The sequence below is a fragment of the Erythrolamprus reginae genome, chromosome 10, assembly GCF_031021105.1.
Source record: "Erythrolamprus reginae isolate rEryReg1 chromosome 10, rEryReg1.hap1, whole genome shotgun sequence".
Classification (NCBI taxonomy): Eukaryota; Metazoa; Chordata; class Lepidosauria; order Squamata; family Dipsadidae; genus Erythrolamprus; species Erythrolamprus reginae.
Genome location: NC_091959.1, coordinates 5,429,920 through 5,448,465, shown reverse-complemented (window position 1 = coordinate 5,448,465; position 18,546 = coordinate 5,429,920). Strand labels below are relative to the sequence as shown.

At 44.7% G+C, this 18,546-nt stretch overlaps 2 protein-coding genes across 3 annotated transcripts in view; one reads left to right on the top strand and one right to left on the bottom strand.

The window, feature by feature from the left end:
- Positions 1-8,264, bottom strand: part of NPTN (neuroplastin) — a 38,360-nt gene extending 30,096 nt beyond the window's left edge. The window contains exon 1 of the mRNA XM_070763440.1: positions 7,879-8,264. Coding sequence (XP_070619541.1) covers positions 7,879-7,972 — 94 coding nt within the window. The 5' untranslated portion in view covers positions 7,973-8,264. The remainder of the gene's footprint in view (positions 1-7,878) is intronic.
- Positions 8,265-12,501: 4,237 nt separating this feature from the next.
- The window catches only part of CD276 (CD276 molecule), a 29,254-nt gene continuing 23,209 nt past the window's right edge, over positions 12,502-18,546 (top strand). Inside the window, exon 1 of one of the 2 annotated variants that reach the window (XM_070763621.1) lies at positions 12,502-12,765. The gene's annotated coding sequence lies outside the window, so the exon portion shown is untranslated. The remainder of the gene's footprint in view (positions 12,766-18,546) is intronic. The other variant, XM_070763620.1, reaches the window with a different exon arrangement.

Sequence of the window (18,546 nt, the reverse complement as noted above, 5' to 3'; positions counted from 1 at the left end):
AGTGATACCTCGTCTTACGAAATTAATTGGTTCCGGGACGAGGTTTGTAAGGTGAAAGGTTTGTGAGACGAAACAATGTTTCCCATAGGAATCAATGGAAAAGCGATTCATGCGTGCAAGCCCAAAACTCACCCATTTTCCAGATGAAGCACCCGTTTTTGCACTGCTGGGATTCCCCCTGAGGCTCCCCTCCATGGGAAACCCTACCCCTGGAATTCTGTGTTTTTGTGATGCTGCAGGGGAATCCCAGCAGTCCAAAAACAGGTGCTTCGCTGGCAACGGAAGTCCGGAGGTGGGGTTTCCAGCGAGGGGAGCCTCAGCGAAATTGTAGCTTCGCAAAAACACAGAAGTTCTCAAAACCCCACCTCTGGACTTCCGTTGCCAGTGAAGCGCCCGTTTTTGCGCTGCTGGGATTCCCCTGCAGCATTGCAAAAACACGGAAGTCTGGAGGTGGTGTTTCCCATGGAGGGGAGCCTCAGGGGGAATCCCAGCAGTGCAAAAACGGGCGCTTCGCTGGCAACAGAAGTCTGGAGGCGGGGCATCCCAGTGGCGGCGGCTTGGGTTTGTAAGGTGAAAATAGTTTGGAAGAAGAGGCAAAAAAATCTTAAACCCCGGGTTTGTATCTCGAAAAGTTTGTATGACGAGGGGTTTGTAAGACGAGGTATCACTGTATTTGTAAGCAACCAACAGGCTTCAGATACACCAAGCAGAGACTCAACATCTGGGAAGTTTCGATATGTATATTGTTTATACAAAGCAACTTCTGACTTAAAACCCAACATTTTTTTAGGCCAGTGTTTCCCAACCTTGGCAACTTGAAGATATCTGGACTTCAACTCCCAGAATTCCCCAGCCAGCATTCGCTGGCTGGGGAATTCTGGGAATTGAAGTCCAAATCAAGTTGTCAAGGTTGGGAAACACTGTTTTAGGCAATAGAGGTTGCAGGCGAGAGTCTATGGACTTGAAACCAAGAAGAAAAGGCAGGCCATTCCACGATATCCCAATAAACGAAATAATAACAATAATAATCATAATAAAAAGAAATGGTTAGGTTAAAAATTAACGCAAAAGAGAAAAGGCACTCATGGAGAAACTAGGAGAGCACAAAGCCTACTGTGAAAGGTAAAATAAATAAACAAAAAGGAATAAAAAGCAAAAGGAAACAAACATTCCAATACCAGCTTCATTTTCAGAGGAACTACTGTAGAAGACAGTTTCAAAGATTCTCCTCAATACTTCTGATCCTAGGAAGGAGGAGACACATTAAGGTGGTGGCAAAAAAACACACACACTTGATATGGTCACAAATTAAGAAATCAACACACCTTTTCCCCACCATGCACACGCACGCACGCAACAAAGACAATTGGTGGGTGATACTAAGGGTCACAAGAGAGGTGGGGAGGGAAGGAGGATCTCCGGGAGGTGCCTCTAGAGACTACACCACTACTGCTCGGAGGAACTGAACTCACTCTGAAGGACGCTTATAGTAGCCTGGGCTCGTATCCACGTAATGGCAGGATTTTGCCTCAAGTCATTCCTCCTGGGGTCGTTGCTCGCCCTGCACTCATACGTCCCAGAGTCTTCCAAGGTGAGACGGGTGATTCTCAGCACGCTGACGCCATTCACCCCGTAGGCAGTGTTAATGGCGACACGGCGCTTGCGAGCACCGTCCCACAGCTGTTTGAAAGATTCAGCCCGGTTGACTTCAGCGTACCACCACTGGATCTCTGGGGTGGGGCTCCCAACCACGTCACAATACAGTTCAAAGGCGTCCCCTGTGAGCTTAGTCTCTGACATAGGCGACTTGACAAACCCAGCTAGAGAGGGAAAAGGGGGCAGCAGAAAGGCCATGACAGATGAACGGGGGGGTGGGAAAAAGAAAACAGATCTTATAAAGAAAGCAAATGAAATCGCAGAAAAACACAAAAACAAAACGAAAACAGAAAGAGAGACATGCCCATCTACAACAGTGGCTATAGTGTGAGTTCAAGAGAAGAAAAGTGAGTGGCAAAAAGGCCAAGCTTTAGGGAGAAAAGCCACCAGATTTTAAAGATCCTGCGACAGAAAGAGGGTATGTCTATCCCCCCCCCTTCGTTCCATCTAATAATAATAATAGTTCCAAGGGAGGTGGTTAGAAACTGGGTTGACATCTTAAGTCTTCTCCGGAATTCTCTTCGTTTAAACTTCAATAATTCTCCTTTATTATCTCCTTTGGATTAACACCGGGATTAGAAAAAAGCTCTCTATTATAATAACCAGGGCTCCACAATGCTTGGGCTTTGATCTCCTCTTACTTCAAGCCCAGAGGGATATATGATAGTCAGATAAATTGTCCTACACATCTTGTAGCAGCCCACAGTTAAAGAACTCATGTGTTGCAATAATCGCTGTATTACCATAAACTTTGGCTGATTAAAAACAAAGGGATCACGAAGATGCAAAAATTAGGCAAGCAATCATGCTACTGTTATCACACACCAAATAACTAGCCCATGCCATGTAGATATCTATTCCCCACCCCAAGAACTGAACCAGCATTTTCAATTCCTTTAAACCTTTCAAGCTCTGGAGCCAAAATATACTGCTCAAAAAAATAAAGGGAACACTCTAATAACACATCCTAGATCTGAATGAATAAAATATTCTCATTGAATACTTTTGTTCTGTACAAAATTGAATGTGCACAACAGCATGTGAAATTGATTGTCAATCAGTGTTGCTTCCTAAGTGGACGGTTTGATTTCACAGAAGTTTGATTTATTTGGAGTTATATTTTGTTGTTTATTTTTTTGAGCAGTGTAGTACAAATGGGATTTTTGGTAATGACTAAGAATTCATTTGTTCTCAAATCCCATGTCCAAGTACAGGCGGGCTAGCTTTGTGCCCAAGGCAAGAGTAGAACTCACAGATTCCTGGTTTCTTGCCTAATGCCTTAACTGTTACACTCAACTAGCTCTGGCTTCATCTAATTAGCTAGATTACACCTAGATTACCAATTAAATTAGAACATTACTTTTCTGTCAATCAAATAAACACCTAAACTAGATTGCAAAATATTTCAAGATAACGTAGGTGGTCACCTGCATGTTTATACTCTGAGTCACCCTGGAAAGTTAGTCACTTCCCTCATATTCCAATATGCGTTCAGTCATGAAGTAAGACAACCATTGTTTTAAATCAAGGTAGTATTATATCAACCAAGGAAGAACTTTAGTTTTTGGCTCGCATTTCACAAAGCACCTCCCTATGAGATCAGGAATCATTCCTGACACACTTCCCAGTTTCAGATTTGGTGCCAAGAAAGGGGTAAGATATTTGCTGATTTAATTCCACACTGCTGATCATTTCTTTATCATGTAGCTGCTGGAAAGTTTCTGGTGCTCAACTAGTGAAGGAAGGATGGGACACTACCGTCTTAAAAAATTACAGTAAAACTTTGGAACTATATTTTCAACCCTAATTTGGTGAAAACTCAACCAATATATGCATTGTGGTGTAATATTCAACATCTACCACATTTTTGCTTTTACCCACCTAAATGATAGTTTTATTCTCTTTTGATAAAGAGAAAACTGTGCCAAATACAGTTGAACAGAATGTCTGCAAATCTAGTTAGGATAAATATTTCTGAGTATTGCTATAATTTTGATTAGCGTTATACCTGTTTTAGAATTTTGAACACACTGGATATATTTTTCACTGTCAGGTTCAATTAGTTTCTTCAAATAATTTCTACAGGCACAAAAGCATTATAAAATAAGGCCTCTAACAAAAATCCAAGTCCAAACATGATGTATCTTAATGTAGTTTTGGCTGCAGGTTCTATACAGCAAGTCATGAGGTGGGCCATACTTATACTCAATTATTAATGTGACCAAAAGGCCTCATGTCACTAAAAGCTGTGCTGGATAATGCTAGCATTGCAGAATCACAATACAGCTCCTGTGCGTAGCTACACGACCCTGCTGAGCCACTCTGTTCTGAGGGTGCTGCTGAAATATACATGGCCTTAATGAAAATGCAAACACAACCCTTCCTTTGCTTTGTGCATCCTACACCAGTTAGCAGGAAGTGGAGCTGTTCAAAATGAGTTCTGCTCTAGTGATCTTTGTATTTTCAAGCTTGGAGGCTAATCCTTTAATATGGTTTCGCAGGGAAGCCGAGAGCGATAGATACATTTGGTGTTTATGAATAGGCACAACTGAAATAAAAGTCATAGAACAAATAGAATTTATGTTTAACGGCTTCTATCAAGCAGCGTTTGTGAAAGGTGCATAATAAATTTACATTACTTAGCAAATCTCCTAATTTAAACCTTTCTTTGACCCAGACCTCTAAAACTCTTATAGCAGCTGCACTCAAGACAATACAGATTTTAATTTTAATAGTAATCTTCTGTAGTACAATGACCAAAATGGAAATATTTATTGTTTTCAATGTTAGTACTATCCACACTAATAATATTTTCAAGGTCAAATGAATGCATGGGGAAAAAGGTCCTCAGCCTTGTCTCACTTTCATGATGTAAATCAGTTATTATTCTGAAGATACCTGCTTATTGTCATTAGTTTTGCGCTAATTAAGTTTGTTTCATCCTATCAAAGCCAGTTATTGCCATATGTTAGTAAAGAGTGAAAGTCTGAATAATTTCTATTGTAAATGATTTGAAACATTCCTTATTTACATTGCCAAATTTAGGCAAACTAGACAAGTCTTCTTGTATTGATCTACCAGAAAATTGGAATGTATTCAAAGCCTGTGAGTGATCAGTCACACAGAGTTGTTCAATGAATTTCTAGATCACAATTATAAGACCTGACCACTTATATAATTCTGTTACTCTATAATTCTGTTACTGTACTAATTCTGCTTTTAATTCAGATTTGGCATGATAGCACACAATATAAACAGTCCAACATAGTTCTGTGCAAGTACTGCAGGTTTTCCCTTATTTGTAATTTCTTATTTTCAAGTTAACTTGACTTAAAGCAGTTTTGGTATAATTTTACAAATTACTAGGAACACAGGGGGAAAAAAACGAAAGCCATATATAAGTCCCCCTTTAATTAAGAATTGAGGAATTGATGTTCTAAAAATTTCAGAACTGTCTTTTTTGAAAATACTGGTCATGCTGGGAAGAAAGTGAAGGGAAAAAGGTATAATTTTGATATCAAAACAACAAATCAATTTGCTATTACAGCGTTCAATTGAGATATTGCTCCTATACGCTCATCTTTTGGTCTTTTACCTCAAAAATGCTTCCTGAATCTTCTTTGGGCCATGCTTGGACATGCTGAGCTTTCCTGCATTCGTTTTATACTCTCTCTACTGACAAGCGTCACTCACTCGGATGCAAACTCATGTTTCTCACAGTTCTCTGGAGCAGAAAAGATTTTCCATGATAGACCTATCAGAAGAACTCTCTTGTGTTGTGAAGGAGCACAAAGCATACAGATGTTCTATCTGATCAAACAGAATGCACCCATTATTCAAAAGAGCAGTGTCATAGACTTCTTTAGGGATCTCACAAATACCAGTAACAAAGCATGCTTTTTTTTGTCTTACGATGCAGGCACCTCTCAACATTTCCATTCATTGCCATGTTTCCTTGCTTTATATTTAAGCTATTCTTAGGCATTTTGGGGTAGGGAGGAGAAGCTTGGGAATGAACAGAAAGGCTGCAGAAAAAACTATAAAGTGTTCATTAAAATGGACTAATTTCCTTCTTGTTAAACAACTGAAGATAGAAGGACTGAATGACTCTCTGTCTGAAGAGGGACATAGGAGAATACATTTTTTGCTTCTGGTCCGCCATGAGCAGCATATTTTTCAGCTGATTATATATTTTGTGTGTTCTAGATTCTTGACCCTCCTGTTCTGTCCTTTCCTTCCTGCCACCTACCCATATTATTAAACCTCTTGCCAATTTAAATTAATCGTCTCCTTACTGCCCTAACTCTTCTATGGATACTGCCACAGATTTTTTCATCTATCTTTTATTGCCTTCCTTTCATCAGCTTCCAGGGACATTCTAAGCCAGACCAGCCATTTTGAGGCTAGTAAGTCAGCTTTGTGGCAATGCAGAGAACTGGGCCTGGATTGCAGAGTTAACATCCAATCTTGGAATTTGGGACCATGCTTGGAATCAGAGGAGCTGCCTTTCCAACACATCTGGAACATAACGAAACCGCTTTATGCACTGCCCTGTAGCAAATTTTAGCAAGTATATCTGATTTCCACATCTTGCCTGCCTTTCAGGTCAAACCTCTTGACCACCTCTACAGACAATTCAAGTAATTTTATATTTTTTTGAGATTAAAGAGCTTGCATACTGCATGCATAAATGGAGGGCAGTTTTCAATCAAATTTGGGACTATCACTAAAAGCAATACAGGTAGTCCTCGACTTGTTACAGTTCATTTAGTGACCGTTCAAAGTTACAACGGCATTGAAAAAAGTGGCTTATGACAGTTTTTCATAGTTATGACCATTGCAGCATCCCTGTGATCAAATGTCAGACGCTTGGCAACAGGCTCATATTTATGACCTTTATTTATTTATTTATTTATCCAATTTTTATGCCACCCTTCTCCTTAGACTCAGGGCGGCTTACAGCATGTTAGCAATAGCACTTTTTAACAGAGCCAGCATATTGCCCCCACAATCCGGGTCCTCATTTTACCCACCTCGGAAGGATGGAAGGCTGAGTCAATCTTGAGCCGGTGATGAGATTTGAACCGTTGACCTACAGATCTACAGTCAGCTTCAGTGGCCTGCAGTACTGCACTCTACCTGCTGCGCCCCCACAGCTTTTTCCTGTGTCCTGGGCTATGTGACCACCTTTTGTGATCTCCTGACTGGCAAAAATCAATGGGGAAGCCGGATTCACTTAACAACCAGGTTACTAACTTATCAACGGCACTGGTTCACCTAACCACTGGGGCAAGAAAAGTCATAAAATGGTGCAAAACTCACTTAACGAATGTCTCCGCCTAACAACAGAGGTGCCAGGCTCAACTGTGACCTTGTCGAGGGCTACCTCTACAGCAATATTATTTCATCATCCTATAGCAATAAATTGGATTTTTGGTGGCCAGGCTTATTGCCAACGATCCAAGGGCATTTTCCCTAATAAAGCCAACTTATGATAACAGCAATACCTTGCTTCTGTATGCCTCATCCTTTTCATCTTCACCCAGCTAATAAGCAAACAACAAAGTGAAGTACCTTCAAGGCAATTTACCTGGGCATCCCAGGGCTCTAGTCCCCAAGATCTTACACCCAACCTCCTCCCTGCTATTTTACCAGGGCATGCTGTCACTACAATTCCCAGGATGCTTATCTCTCAGCTGTGCTGCTAGGAGTCTGGATGTCTGCACATCTGGAGGGCCTCAGATTAGGGCTGATAAAGGCACACCTCTGATGATGATAGGGGCCCACGACTTCCCCAAACCTGGCTACGCTTCTGGGATATTATCCTTCCCCCCATCCCCCTGCAAAAGGTAAGGACAGCTGCTCCCTGACAAAACCCTGGGTAGATTTCTCCAGCAATCTCTCCCACCCTCTGCTGCAACAGATCCACCCTCAGCCATGGCTCAGGGAAGGAAAAAGGTGACTCTTGACCCACAACCTGCCTTCCCTCTGCAGCTTTTCCCTGCCATGGCTTCCTTTTCCTCTTTCCCTAGGCTTGGGCTTTCCTGGTGGTCTCCCATCCCAGCCCTCGCCTTCCACAGGCAGAATTTTTCAGAACCTCCCTGGCCGCGCCCCCGCCGAGGCGCCCCGCCCATTCTCGACCCCGCCCCCTGTCAATCACCGCCTCAGGTAGTCTCCTCGCCCCCCTCCTCCCTCCCCCCCCCCAGGGCCGCTTTTCCTTACCGTTCTGCGCGCCGACCGGCGTCGGCCAGAGGCTCCCCGCCGTGGCCAGGAGGAGCGAGAGGGCCGCGGGCAGGGTGGCTGGGCCCCGCAGCATCGTCCCGGCGGCGGAGGAGGAGGAAGGGCGGGCAAGGGGGGCGCGGGGGCGGCGGCCGGCGAGGGAGGAGAGGACAGGGCAAGGGGAGACGAGGAGGAGGAAGGAGGAGGAAGGCGAGGCGGGCGACACAGGCTCCGGCGCCCTTCGGCGTCGCCTTTGCCTGCCTTTTTTTTTTCTCCTTCCCCTCAGCGACGGCGGAGTGGGCTCCTTCTGCGGCAGCGCCGGAATCTCGCGAGAATTCGCCCCTCGCTTCTCGCGATAGCAAGGAGACCGGAGGCGGCCGCCGAGAACGCAGAAAGGCAAGGACGACGAGGAGGAGGAGGGGCCTGGAAGCGCCGCCCACACGCCCGGCCCTCGCGCCGCAACGTCACGTGGGAGGGCGTGTCCTTTTCGCGTGCCCTCAGTCTCCTCCCCTTCCTTGTCCCGCTGTTCCCGCGAAGGGAACCACCTCCCTCCCTTCGCGGGAACAACGCTGGGTGGCTTGGTGGGTCGTGAGAACGCAGGGAGTTGCGGGGTTGTGCGGATAAGGAAGGAGATGCGAGAACTGTTTGGAACCCATATCGCATCTCACCCTTGAAAATGTCCAAAGATACTTCACCAGAAGAGCCCTTCACTCCTCCACTCGAAACAGAATCCCCTACGAGACTAGACTTCCAATCCTGGGCCTAGAAAGCCTAGAATTAAGACGCCTTAAACAAGATATAAGTACTGTATTGTCCACAAGATCATATGCTGCAACGTCCTGCCTGTCGGCGACTACTTCAGCTTCAACCACAACAACACAAGAGCACACAACAGATTTAAACTTAATATTAACCGCTCCAAACTTGACTGTAAAAAATATGACTTCAGTAACCGAGTTGTCGAAGCGTGGAACTCATTACTGGACTCCATAGTGTCATCCCCAAACCCCCAGCACTTTACCCTCAGATTATCTACGGTTGACCTCTCCAGATTCCTAAGAGGTCAGTAAGGGGCAAGTTCAAGTGCGCTAGAGTTCCTTCCGTCCCCTGTCCTATTAGATTAGATTAGATTAGATTTATTGGATTTATATGCCGCCCCTCTCCGCAAACTCGGGGCGGCTCACAACAACAATAAAACAGTACATAATAACAAATCCAATGCCCACCAATCTAATTACAGTTTAAAATTAATAAATTTATAAAACAATCCCAATGTATATAAAAACACACACAGTCAATCAATCAATGGCAAAACAACATGGGCAAGGGGGAGATGTTTAGTTCCCCCATGCCTGACGGCAGAGGTGGGTCTTAAGGAGTTTACGAAAGGCAGGGAGGGTGGGGGCAATCCTAATCTCAGGGGGGAGCTGGTTCCAGAGGGTCGGGGCCCCCACAGAGAAGGCTCTTCCCCTGGGTCCCGCCAGACGGCATTGTTTGGTCGACGGGACCCGGAGAAGGCCGACTCTGTGGGACCTAACCGGTCGCTGGGATTCGTGCGGCAGGAGGCGGTCCCGAAGATATTCTGGTCCGGTGCCATGAAGGGCTTTATAGGTCATAACCAACACTTTGAATTGTGACTGGAAACTGATCGGCAACCAATGCAGACTGCGGAGTGTTGGAGTGATATGGGCATACTTAGAGACGCCCATAATTGCTCTCGCAGCTGCATTCTGCACGATCTGAAGTTTCCGAACACTTTTCAAAGGTAGCCCCATGTAGAGAGCGTTACAGAAGTCGAGCCTCGAGGTGATGAGGGCATGAGTGACTGTGAGCAATGACTCCCGGTCCAAATAGGGCCGCAACTGTCGCACCAGGTGAACCTGGGCAAACGCCCCCCTCGCCACAGCTGAAAGATGTTTCTCTAATGAGAGCTGTGGATCGAGGAGGACGCCCAAGTTGCGGACCCTCTCTGAGGGGGTCAATAATTCCCCCCCCAGGGTAATGGACGGACAGATAGAATTGTCCTTGGGAGGCAAAACCCACAGCCACTCCGTCTTGTCTGGGTTGAGTTTGAGTTTGTTGACACCCATCCAGGCCCCAACAGCCTCCAGGCACCGGCACATCACTTCCACTGCTTCGTTGACTGGACTCCTATATCTTCTCTTGCTCTCCTATATCTTCTATTCCTTTCTTCTATTCCTATATCTCTTCTTCTATTCTTTCATTGATATGTTCTATTCCTATATCTTCTTTTCTATTATTTCTTAGATATATTTTACTATGAGTATCTCCTCTATAACCTTCATCATGTATTTTACTAACCCTCATTGTGTATTGGACTAAATAAATAAGTAAAAAGTAAATAAGTAAGTAAACTGGTATAATATACACAGAATACAGTATTGTTGGAAATAATAAAGAAAAATTCCATGTTAAATCAAAGCCTATCGGACCTCATCTACACTGTGGAATTGGGAGATAAAACATTGATTATTTATCAGCCGGCTTCCATAGCCTTGTCTTGTCCTCGGAATCCCTCCCTTTCCTCAGAAGTCAACCAGCCAATGACTCAGACTTGGTCTTCCACAGGAAATACAATTTCTCTCCAGGGCTGCTAAATTTAGTTTATAGTTCAGTCCCAGACAGCAATAATACCCGATAGGCACACTACGGGCCACGTGGTTGGCACAAATGAGTTCTTGGATTGGGGCCAGCGTTGTTTCAATTTTTTCCCCGTTCATGCTGTCACTTCCTTCTTTCTTGGCTAAACCATCAAGGTACGGAGAAGATGAAAGGCATCTAACCCCATGTGTCTTTGTGTTTGTGTGTGTGTATTATATGGTTATAATGGTTGGTGATGCAGTGGTTAGCGACACCGTGGTTGCAGTGGTATTGCAGTGGTTACAATGCAGTACTGCAGGGTTCTTCTGTTGACTGCCGTCTGCAGTTCGGCAGATCGAATCTCGCCAGCTTCAAGGTTGAATCAGCCTTCCCTCCTTCCGAGGTGGGTAAAATGAGGACCCACGTTATTGGGGGCAAGAGGCTGACTCTATAAATCACTTAGAGAAGGCTGTAAAAGCGCTATATAAGTCTAAATGCTATTGCTATATAGCTGTACTGTATGTAGCAGCTAAGTCCAAGTGCTATTGCTGTATAGCAATTGCATTAGCACTAGCATTTAGACTTATATACCGCTTTGTAGATCTTTTACAGTCCTCTCTAAGCGGTCCTCTCCATCCTTCCAAGAGGAGTAAAATGAGGGCCCACCCAGATTGTTGGGGGCTATAAAGCACTGTAAAGTGGTATATAACAACAACAACAGAGTTGGAAGGGACCTTGGAGGTCTTCTAGTCCAACCCCCTGCTTAGGCAGGAAACCCTACACCACTTCACTTCAGCGACCGGTGAGGTCCCAGAGTTGGTTTCCTTAGGATCCCGTCGATCAATGTCGGCTGGCGGGACCTAGGGGAAGAGCCTTCTCGGTGGTGGCCCCAGCCCTCTGGAATCAGCTCCCTCCGGAGATTCGCACTGCCCCCACCCTCCTCGCCTTCCTCATCTTTGCCGCCAGGCCTGGGGTTCCTTAGATCTTCCCCCCTGACCAATGAACGCTTTAGTTTGATTGTTGAATGAATGATATTGATGGTTTTTTCTTTCTTTTTCAATTAGAATTTTAAAGATTGTTTTTTAATGTATTAATTGGATTGCTATTATTGTTTCTTGTTTTCTGTATATGTTGTGAGCCGCCCCGAGTCCTCGGAGAGGGGCGGCATACAAATCCAATTAAATAAATAAATCTTCTTAAAAGCTTCCAGTGTTGGGGCATTCACAACTTCTGGAGGCAAGCAGTTCCACTGATCAACCGTTCTGACTGTCAGGAAATTTCTCCTTAGTTCTAAGTTGCTTCTCTCCTTATTCAGTTCCCACCCATTGCTTCTTGTTCTACCCATGGTTGCTTTAGAGTAGTGTTTCCCAACCTTGGCCACTTGAAGATAGTTGGACTTCAACTCCCAGAATTCCCTAGCCAGCATTCGCTGGCTGGGGAATTCTGGGAGTTGAAGTCCAAATATCTTCAAGTGGCCAAGGTTGGGAAACACTGCTTTAGAGAATAGGTTGACTCCTTCTTCTTTGTTGGGTTGCAGAACCGAACCAGACAGCGATCGAGGTGCAGATGACAGACTGAACGATTCATAAATAGAGTAATATATTTACTCCATTCATATACTCAAATAAATAAACAATTCCAGGTTGTTTCTCTCCTCCATTACTTTCCATCCATTGCTTTTTGTCTTGCTTTTTGGAAAATTAAACTGACCCCTTCCTCTTTTTCTGGCAGCCCCCCCAAACCCCGGGGCACTGCAATCACCAACCCTAGTTCTACTCCAAGGGTCCCCAAACTTGGCAACTTTAAGACTTGTGGACTTCAACTCCTAGAATTCTCCAGTCAGCTTTGCGAAGCCGGCTGGAGAATTCTAGGAGTTGAAATCCACAAGTCTTAAAGTTGCCAAGTTTGGGGATCCTTGTTCTACTCTTTCTGCCCCCTCCATCTGATCTCCACCCTCCCCCTCCCCTTCCCCCTCCCCTTTTCCTTTCTTCCTCTTGGCCCCCTTCCATCTCTCCCCCCCCTCTCTCCCCACCCCGGAAGCCAGGGGGCTGGCATCGCCTCCTTTTCAACTCCCCTCGGTTCTCTCCGGCTCTCGCCCCCGAAGGGCGCCGCGGGGAGTTTCCCTCCGGCCGGACGAGCTGGGATCTGCATGCCCGGAGGGTACGCAGACACTGGAGGAGACCCGCCCTTGGGAAAGGAAGGACGGCGGGAGAAGGAGGAGGAAAGAGGACGGCCGCGTAAAAACGAGCTGGCGCAACTTGGCCGGACTTTGCTTTGCGCAAAGGTAGGGTAAGTCCACTGAGCCGGGGAGGGGGCGCAGGGAAAGAAGGGGAAGGGGCTTTTGAGCCGGAGGGAAAGAAGCCGAGCCTTGGCTTGTCCACCCCTCCCTTCCTCCGGGTCGAGAAGGCAACTGGAAGGGGCTTTTTCCCCCCGCCGCCGCGCCCACATGCCCAAAACAAAGCCTTGGAAACAGGTTCCTTGGGAACTCCGGCCACGCGTCCGCTCCTCTGCAGCGGAGAAGCCCGCAGCTGGTCGCTTTCGCTTCTTTCCCAACATTTGGCTCCGGGGTAGGGTTTTTTTTCCCCACCAGCCACGTAGGTCTGGAGCAAAGTTAGCGGCCAGGCGAGGGAAGGGTAGGTGCGCCTTGCGAGAGCCACCCACCCAGCCCCTCTCCCGGAAGAACGAAGGGGTGGGGAAGGGTCCGTGGAAACCCACCGGCAGGGATCGAACAGACGCCCTTCTGTTTGTCGGGGAGGTAGGGAAGGGGAAGGGGCGGGAGCGGGGATCCGAATGGCGATCCGGATTGCGCTGCGGAGGGTGGCGATGGAGCACAAGAGTGGATTCAACAGAATAGTTTACCAAACTTATCATTTGCATCTCAGAGACTGCGAGTGTGACCTAAGCTGTACTTTAGACTGGCATTCCTGACTGTGTACATGTCTCTCTGTGTTTTCCAAATTGGCTTTGGGAATTCCCAGGGAAACTTCTCTTCTCTCTCCTCCTCTCCTCTCCTCTCTATTCTCTATTCTCTTCTGTTCTCTTCTCTTTTCCCTATTTGCTATTCTCTCTTCTCTATTGTTTCTATTCTCTCTTCTTTTCTCTCTGTTCTCTCTTCTCTTTTCTCTTATCTATTCTCTTCTCTCTTTCTTCTCTCTTCTCTTCTCTTTTCCCTATTTGCTATTCTCTCTTCTCTTCTCTCTTCTCCCTTCTCTTCTCTTCTCTTTTCTCTATTCTCTCTATTGTTTCTTCTCTTCTCTTTTCCCTATTTGCTATTCTCTCTTCTCTTCTCTTTTCTCTATTCTCTCTATTCTCTCTTCTCTTTTCCCTATTTGCTATTCTCTCTTCTCTTCTCTCTTCTCTCTTCTCTTCTCTCTATTCTCTCTATTGTTTCTTCTCTTCTCTTTTCCCTATTTGCTATTCTCTCTTCTCTTCTCTTTTCTCTATTCTCTCTATTCTCTCTTCTCTTTTCCCTATTTGCTATTCTCTCTTCTCTTCTCTCTTCTCTCTTCTCTTCTCTCTATTCTCTCTATTGTTTCTTCTCTTCTCTTTTCCCTATTTGCTATTCTCTCTTCTCTTCTCTTTTCTCTATTCTCTCTATTCTCTCTTCTCTTCTCTTTTCCCTATTTGCTATTCTCTCTTCTCTTCTCTCTTCTCTCTTCTCTTCTCTCTATTCTCTCTATTGTTTCTTCTCTTCTCTTTTCCCTATTTGCTATTTTATCTTCTCTTCTCTTCTCATCCCTTCCCTCCCCTTTGCTTATCCCTGCCCTTCCCTGTTCTGTTCAGATTATTTTCTGTTCTTTTTAGTTCTATTGCCCCCTCCTCTTACTTACCTTTTAGAGTCTAATATTAATTTAGAAAACTGAAATTGGGGCCGCACCAGGGAACTTCCATGTGGCCAGCTGGCCTTGCAGTCAGACAACTGACCACATCGGGTGGATGTGGTGAAATTGGCAAAGCGAAGCAGATTCCGGGCTTCCCATCAGGTTTGGTCGGGTAAGAACGGAAGAGCGCTTTCTTGGCCTTATTTGGGGAGAACGAAGCCAACCTAGCTCTGTGCCGCCTGGACAAAGGCAGTTCTCCGACAGGAACGCCAGTTTCGAAGGACGTCTGTCTCTCACTGTCTGTGATTCAAAGGATACATCTCCACTTCCTGAAATCTCCCTTTGGGTAGGAGGCCTCTGCGGCAGCACAGCTGGCCATCTGTTTCCTTTGGTGGGATGACTTCATTGTGCAAGATTGGGTAGATGGCTGTTTTCACCATCTTCTCTCCAGAGACCAAGAAGATGTCATTAGCAATAGCACTTAGACATTCATTCATTCATTCATTCATTCATTCATTCATTCATTCATTCATTCATTTCTATGCCATCCTTTTCGAGGCGACTCTCTCTACCCAAGAACGCCTCTACTTAAGAACTTTTCTAGCTAAGAACTGGGTGTTCAAGATTTTTTTGCCTCTTCTTAAGAACCATTTTCTACTTAAGAACCTACTTAAGAACCAAGGGTACACAATCTGAGGTTAGTTGGGGGAAAGATCAAAAGCAACGTGAGGAAATATTATTTCACTGAAAGAGTAAGTAGATCCTTGGAACAAACTTCCAGCAGACGGGGTTGGCAAATCCACAGTAACTGAATTTAAACATGCCTGGGATAAACATATATCCATCCTAAGATAAAACACAGGAAATAGTATAAGGGCAGACTAGATGGACCAGGAGGTCTTTTTCTGCCATCAGTCTTCTATGTTTCTATGAACCTGAGCCTGGAAAAATTTCCCAGGAAATTTGAGAGCAGCACGAAGGCCCGGCCAGTTTCCTGCCATTTTTCCTGGGTTTCTCTCTCTGGCGCAGTGTATGGGAGGCAGCCTCAGCGTCCCTCTTTCTTTTTTTAGTCTTAAATTTTTGGATTATTTTTTATTCCCCTCCCCTCCCCTTCTTCTTTCAGCAGTGACTCTCTTCCTCCTTCTCTTCTTCCTCCTCCTCCTCCCACCCAAATTCCAAGCTTTTATTTCTTTCCTGATGGGTTTGCACACATTATTTGCTTTTACATTGATTCCTATGGAAAAAATTGCTTCTACTTACAAACTTTTCTACTCAAGAACCTGGTCACGGAACGAATTAAATTCTTAAGTAGAGATACCACTGTATATAAGAAATCTAAATAACTATATAAAATTATGAAAATTTACTAAAAAAATTTTAAAAAGACCCCATGTACAATCACACACATTCATATCTCGTATGGGCCAGAGACAGTCTCATCACTCACGACCCCCATGCCCTATACATGTCATAGAAACATAGAAGACTGGCGGCAGAAAAAGACCTCATGGTCCATCTAGTCTGCCCTTATACTATTTCCTGTATTTTATCTTACAATGGATATATGTTTATCCCAGGCATGTTTAAATTCGGTTACTGTGGATTTACCAACCACGTCTGCTGGAAGTTTGTTCCAAGGATCTACTACTCTTTCAGTAGTAGTAGATGTCTTCAACAGAAGGCAGATTGGCAGATTGGATTGATAACTTCCAACATTTTCAGCCCTCATTGCTGGCCAATGATCTGAAGAGCATCATTCCAACTTACTTCCATTGAAAAAGACCGATGTACAATTCCCCCCCTTTAAAAAAAACCCCTGAAATTACCCCTCTGATTTTTATTTTTGGAACCCAAAGACGCTGAGGGCGTGTTGACCAAGCTTTGTAAATTTCACTTCTGCAAAAGAGGGGCCTGACTCACAGTCCTGAGACCAGACTGTTCTTTTCTGATGGTTCCTTGCATGTTTTGAAGATTCACACAAGACAGCTGGGCTTGCCAAGGCTAGCCCCAAGATAGATGGTTTTAACGATGACACAGGAAAGGTGAATCAAGGGATGGAAGCAAGCAGGAAAAACGATTGCTGCCAACCTGCCTTCCATTGAGGACCTGTGTTCTGTCGGGCTCTCTGGTAGACTCCTCCCAAAAATTCACAGGTACAAATTTCAGACACACACACACGTTTGAAAATTCAAAACAATGTTCTTTATAATGAAAATCCACTTAAACCAAGCCCTCTTTTGGTATAGCAAAGAGCCCTCGTCTCCAAACAAACTGGTAATTTGTACAAGTCCCTTATCAGTTCTGTGATACTTATCTTGCAGCTGTGAGGCAATTCACAGTCCTTCTTCTTCCACAAAGTGAAACACACTTTGCTCTGGTTTAGTTTCAAAGCAGGGAAAAATCAGCACACAAAAGGTCAAAGTCAGTAAAGCAGTCATGAAACACAACGATCAGATAATCCTCCACAATGGCCAAACCCACAGGCTGCTATTTATAGCAGCCTCACTAATGACCACAGCCCCACCCAACCACAGGTGGCCTCATTTTCTTTGATAATAATCTCTCAGATGTTGTTGCCTATGCATCGCTCTCCACATGCGTGGCTGCATCATTAACTCTTGTTCTGAATCCAAGGAGGAGCTAGATAATTGATCTCCTTCTGAGCTGTCTGCCCCACTCTCCTCCCTGTCACTCATGTCTTCTTGGTCAGAGGAACCTTCATCATCAGATTCCACTGGGGGCAAAACAGGCCTGCAGCATGTGGATGTCTCCCCCACATCCACAGTCCTTGGGACAGGAGCTGGGCCAGAGCTAACCACAACAGACCTGTATACAGCACGAGTCAAAAAGAGGGCTGTGAAAATATTTACTAACCTCTCGCATTCTGGACACAAACTGTTTCAACTCCTACCCTCAAAACGTCACCACAGAGCACTGCACACCAAGACAACTTAGACACAAGAACATTTTGTTTCCAATTGCCCTCACTCTGCTAAACAATTAATTCTCTCAACCCTGTCAAACTATTTACTAAGTCTGCATTACTATTACTACTAGTTTTTTCTCATCAGTCCTATCACCCATTTCCTCCCACTTAGGACTGTAGGATTGTAATTTGTTGCTTGTAGACTTAAGAGTTTAATTAATAGTGATGGCTTCCTGATTGCTTATTTGACCCCTATGACAATCATTAAGTGTTGTACCACATGATTCTTGACATATTTTACTTTATGTACACTGAGAGCATATGCACCAAAGACAAATTCCTTGTATGTCCAATCACACTTAGCCAATAACGGTCTTTACATGGGGCTACCTTTGAAGAGTGTTTGGAAACTTCAGATTGTGCAGAATGCGGCCACGAGAGCTATCATGGGCTTCCCAAGATATGCCAATGTCTCGTCAACACTCCGTGGCTTGCACTGGCTACTGATCAGTTTCCGGTCACAATTAAAAGTGTTGGTAATGACCTATAAAGCCCTACACGTCATTGGACCAAAATACCTATGGGACTGCTTGCTGCAGCGCGAATCCCAGCGGCCTATTAGGTCCCACAGAGTTGGCCTTCTCCAGGTCCCGTCGATGAAACAATGCCGTCTGACGGGACCCAGGGGAAGAGCCTTCTCTGTGGCGGCCCCGGCTCTCCGGAATTTATTTATTCATTTATTTATTGGATTTGTATGCCGCCCCTCTCCGGAGATTCGAACTGCCTCTACCCTCCTTGCCTTCCGCAAAATGCTAAAGGCCCATCTCTGCCCCCAGGCATGGGGGGATTAACCTCCCCCTGTTTTCTCTGACCTCTATATTGATCAGCTGGACCGAGTGTGTATGACTGTGTATTTAATGTGTATTTATAATATATAGTATTTATAATATATAATTAATATAGTATAGTATTATACAGTGTGTATTTAATGTGTAGTTAATGGGTTTTTTATACATGTAGTTTAAATTTTAATGTTAGATTTGCATTGTATTGTATTACTGTCTTGTTGTGAGGCGCCCCGAGTCTTCGGAGAGGGGTGGCATACAAATATTATAATAATAATAATAATAATAATAATAATAATAATAATAATAATATTTATTGTCATTGTCAAAAACAACGAATTGTCATTGGCAACGAAAGTCGTGTGACACCCAGAGACCAGTCCACCATACATAAAATTAGAATAGGTACATAGAAACATAGAAGTCTGACGGCAGAAAAAGACCTCATGGTCCATCTAGTCTGCCCTTATACTATTTT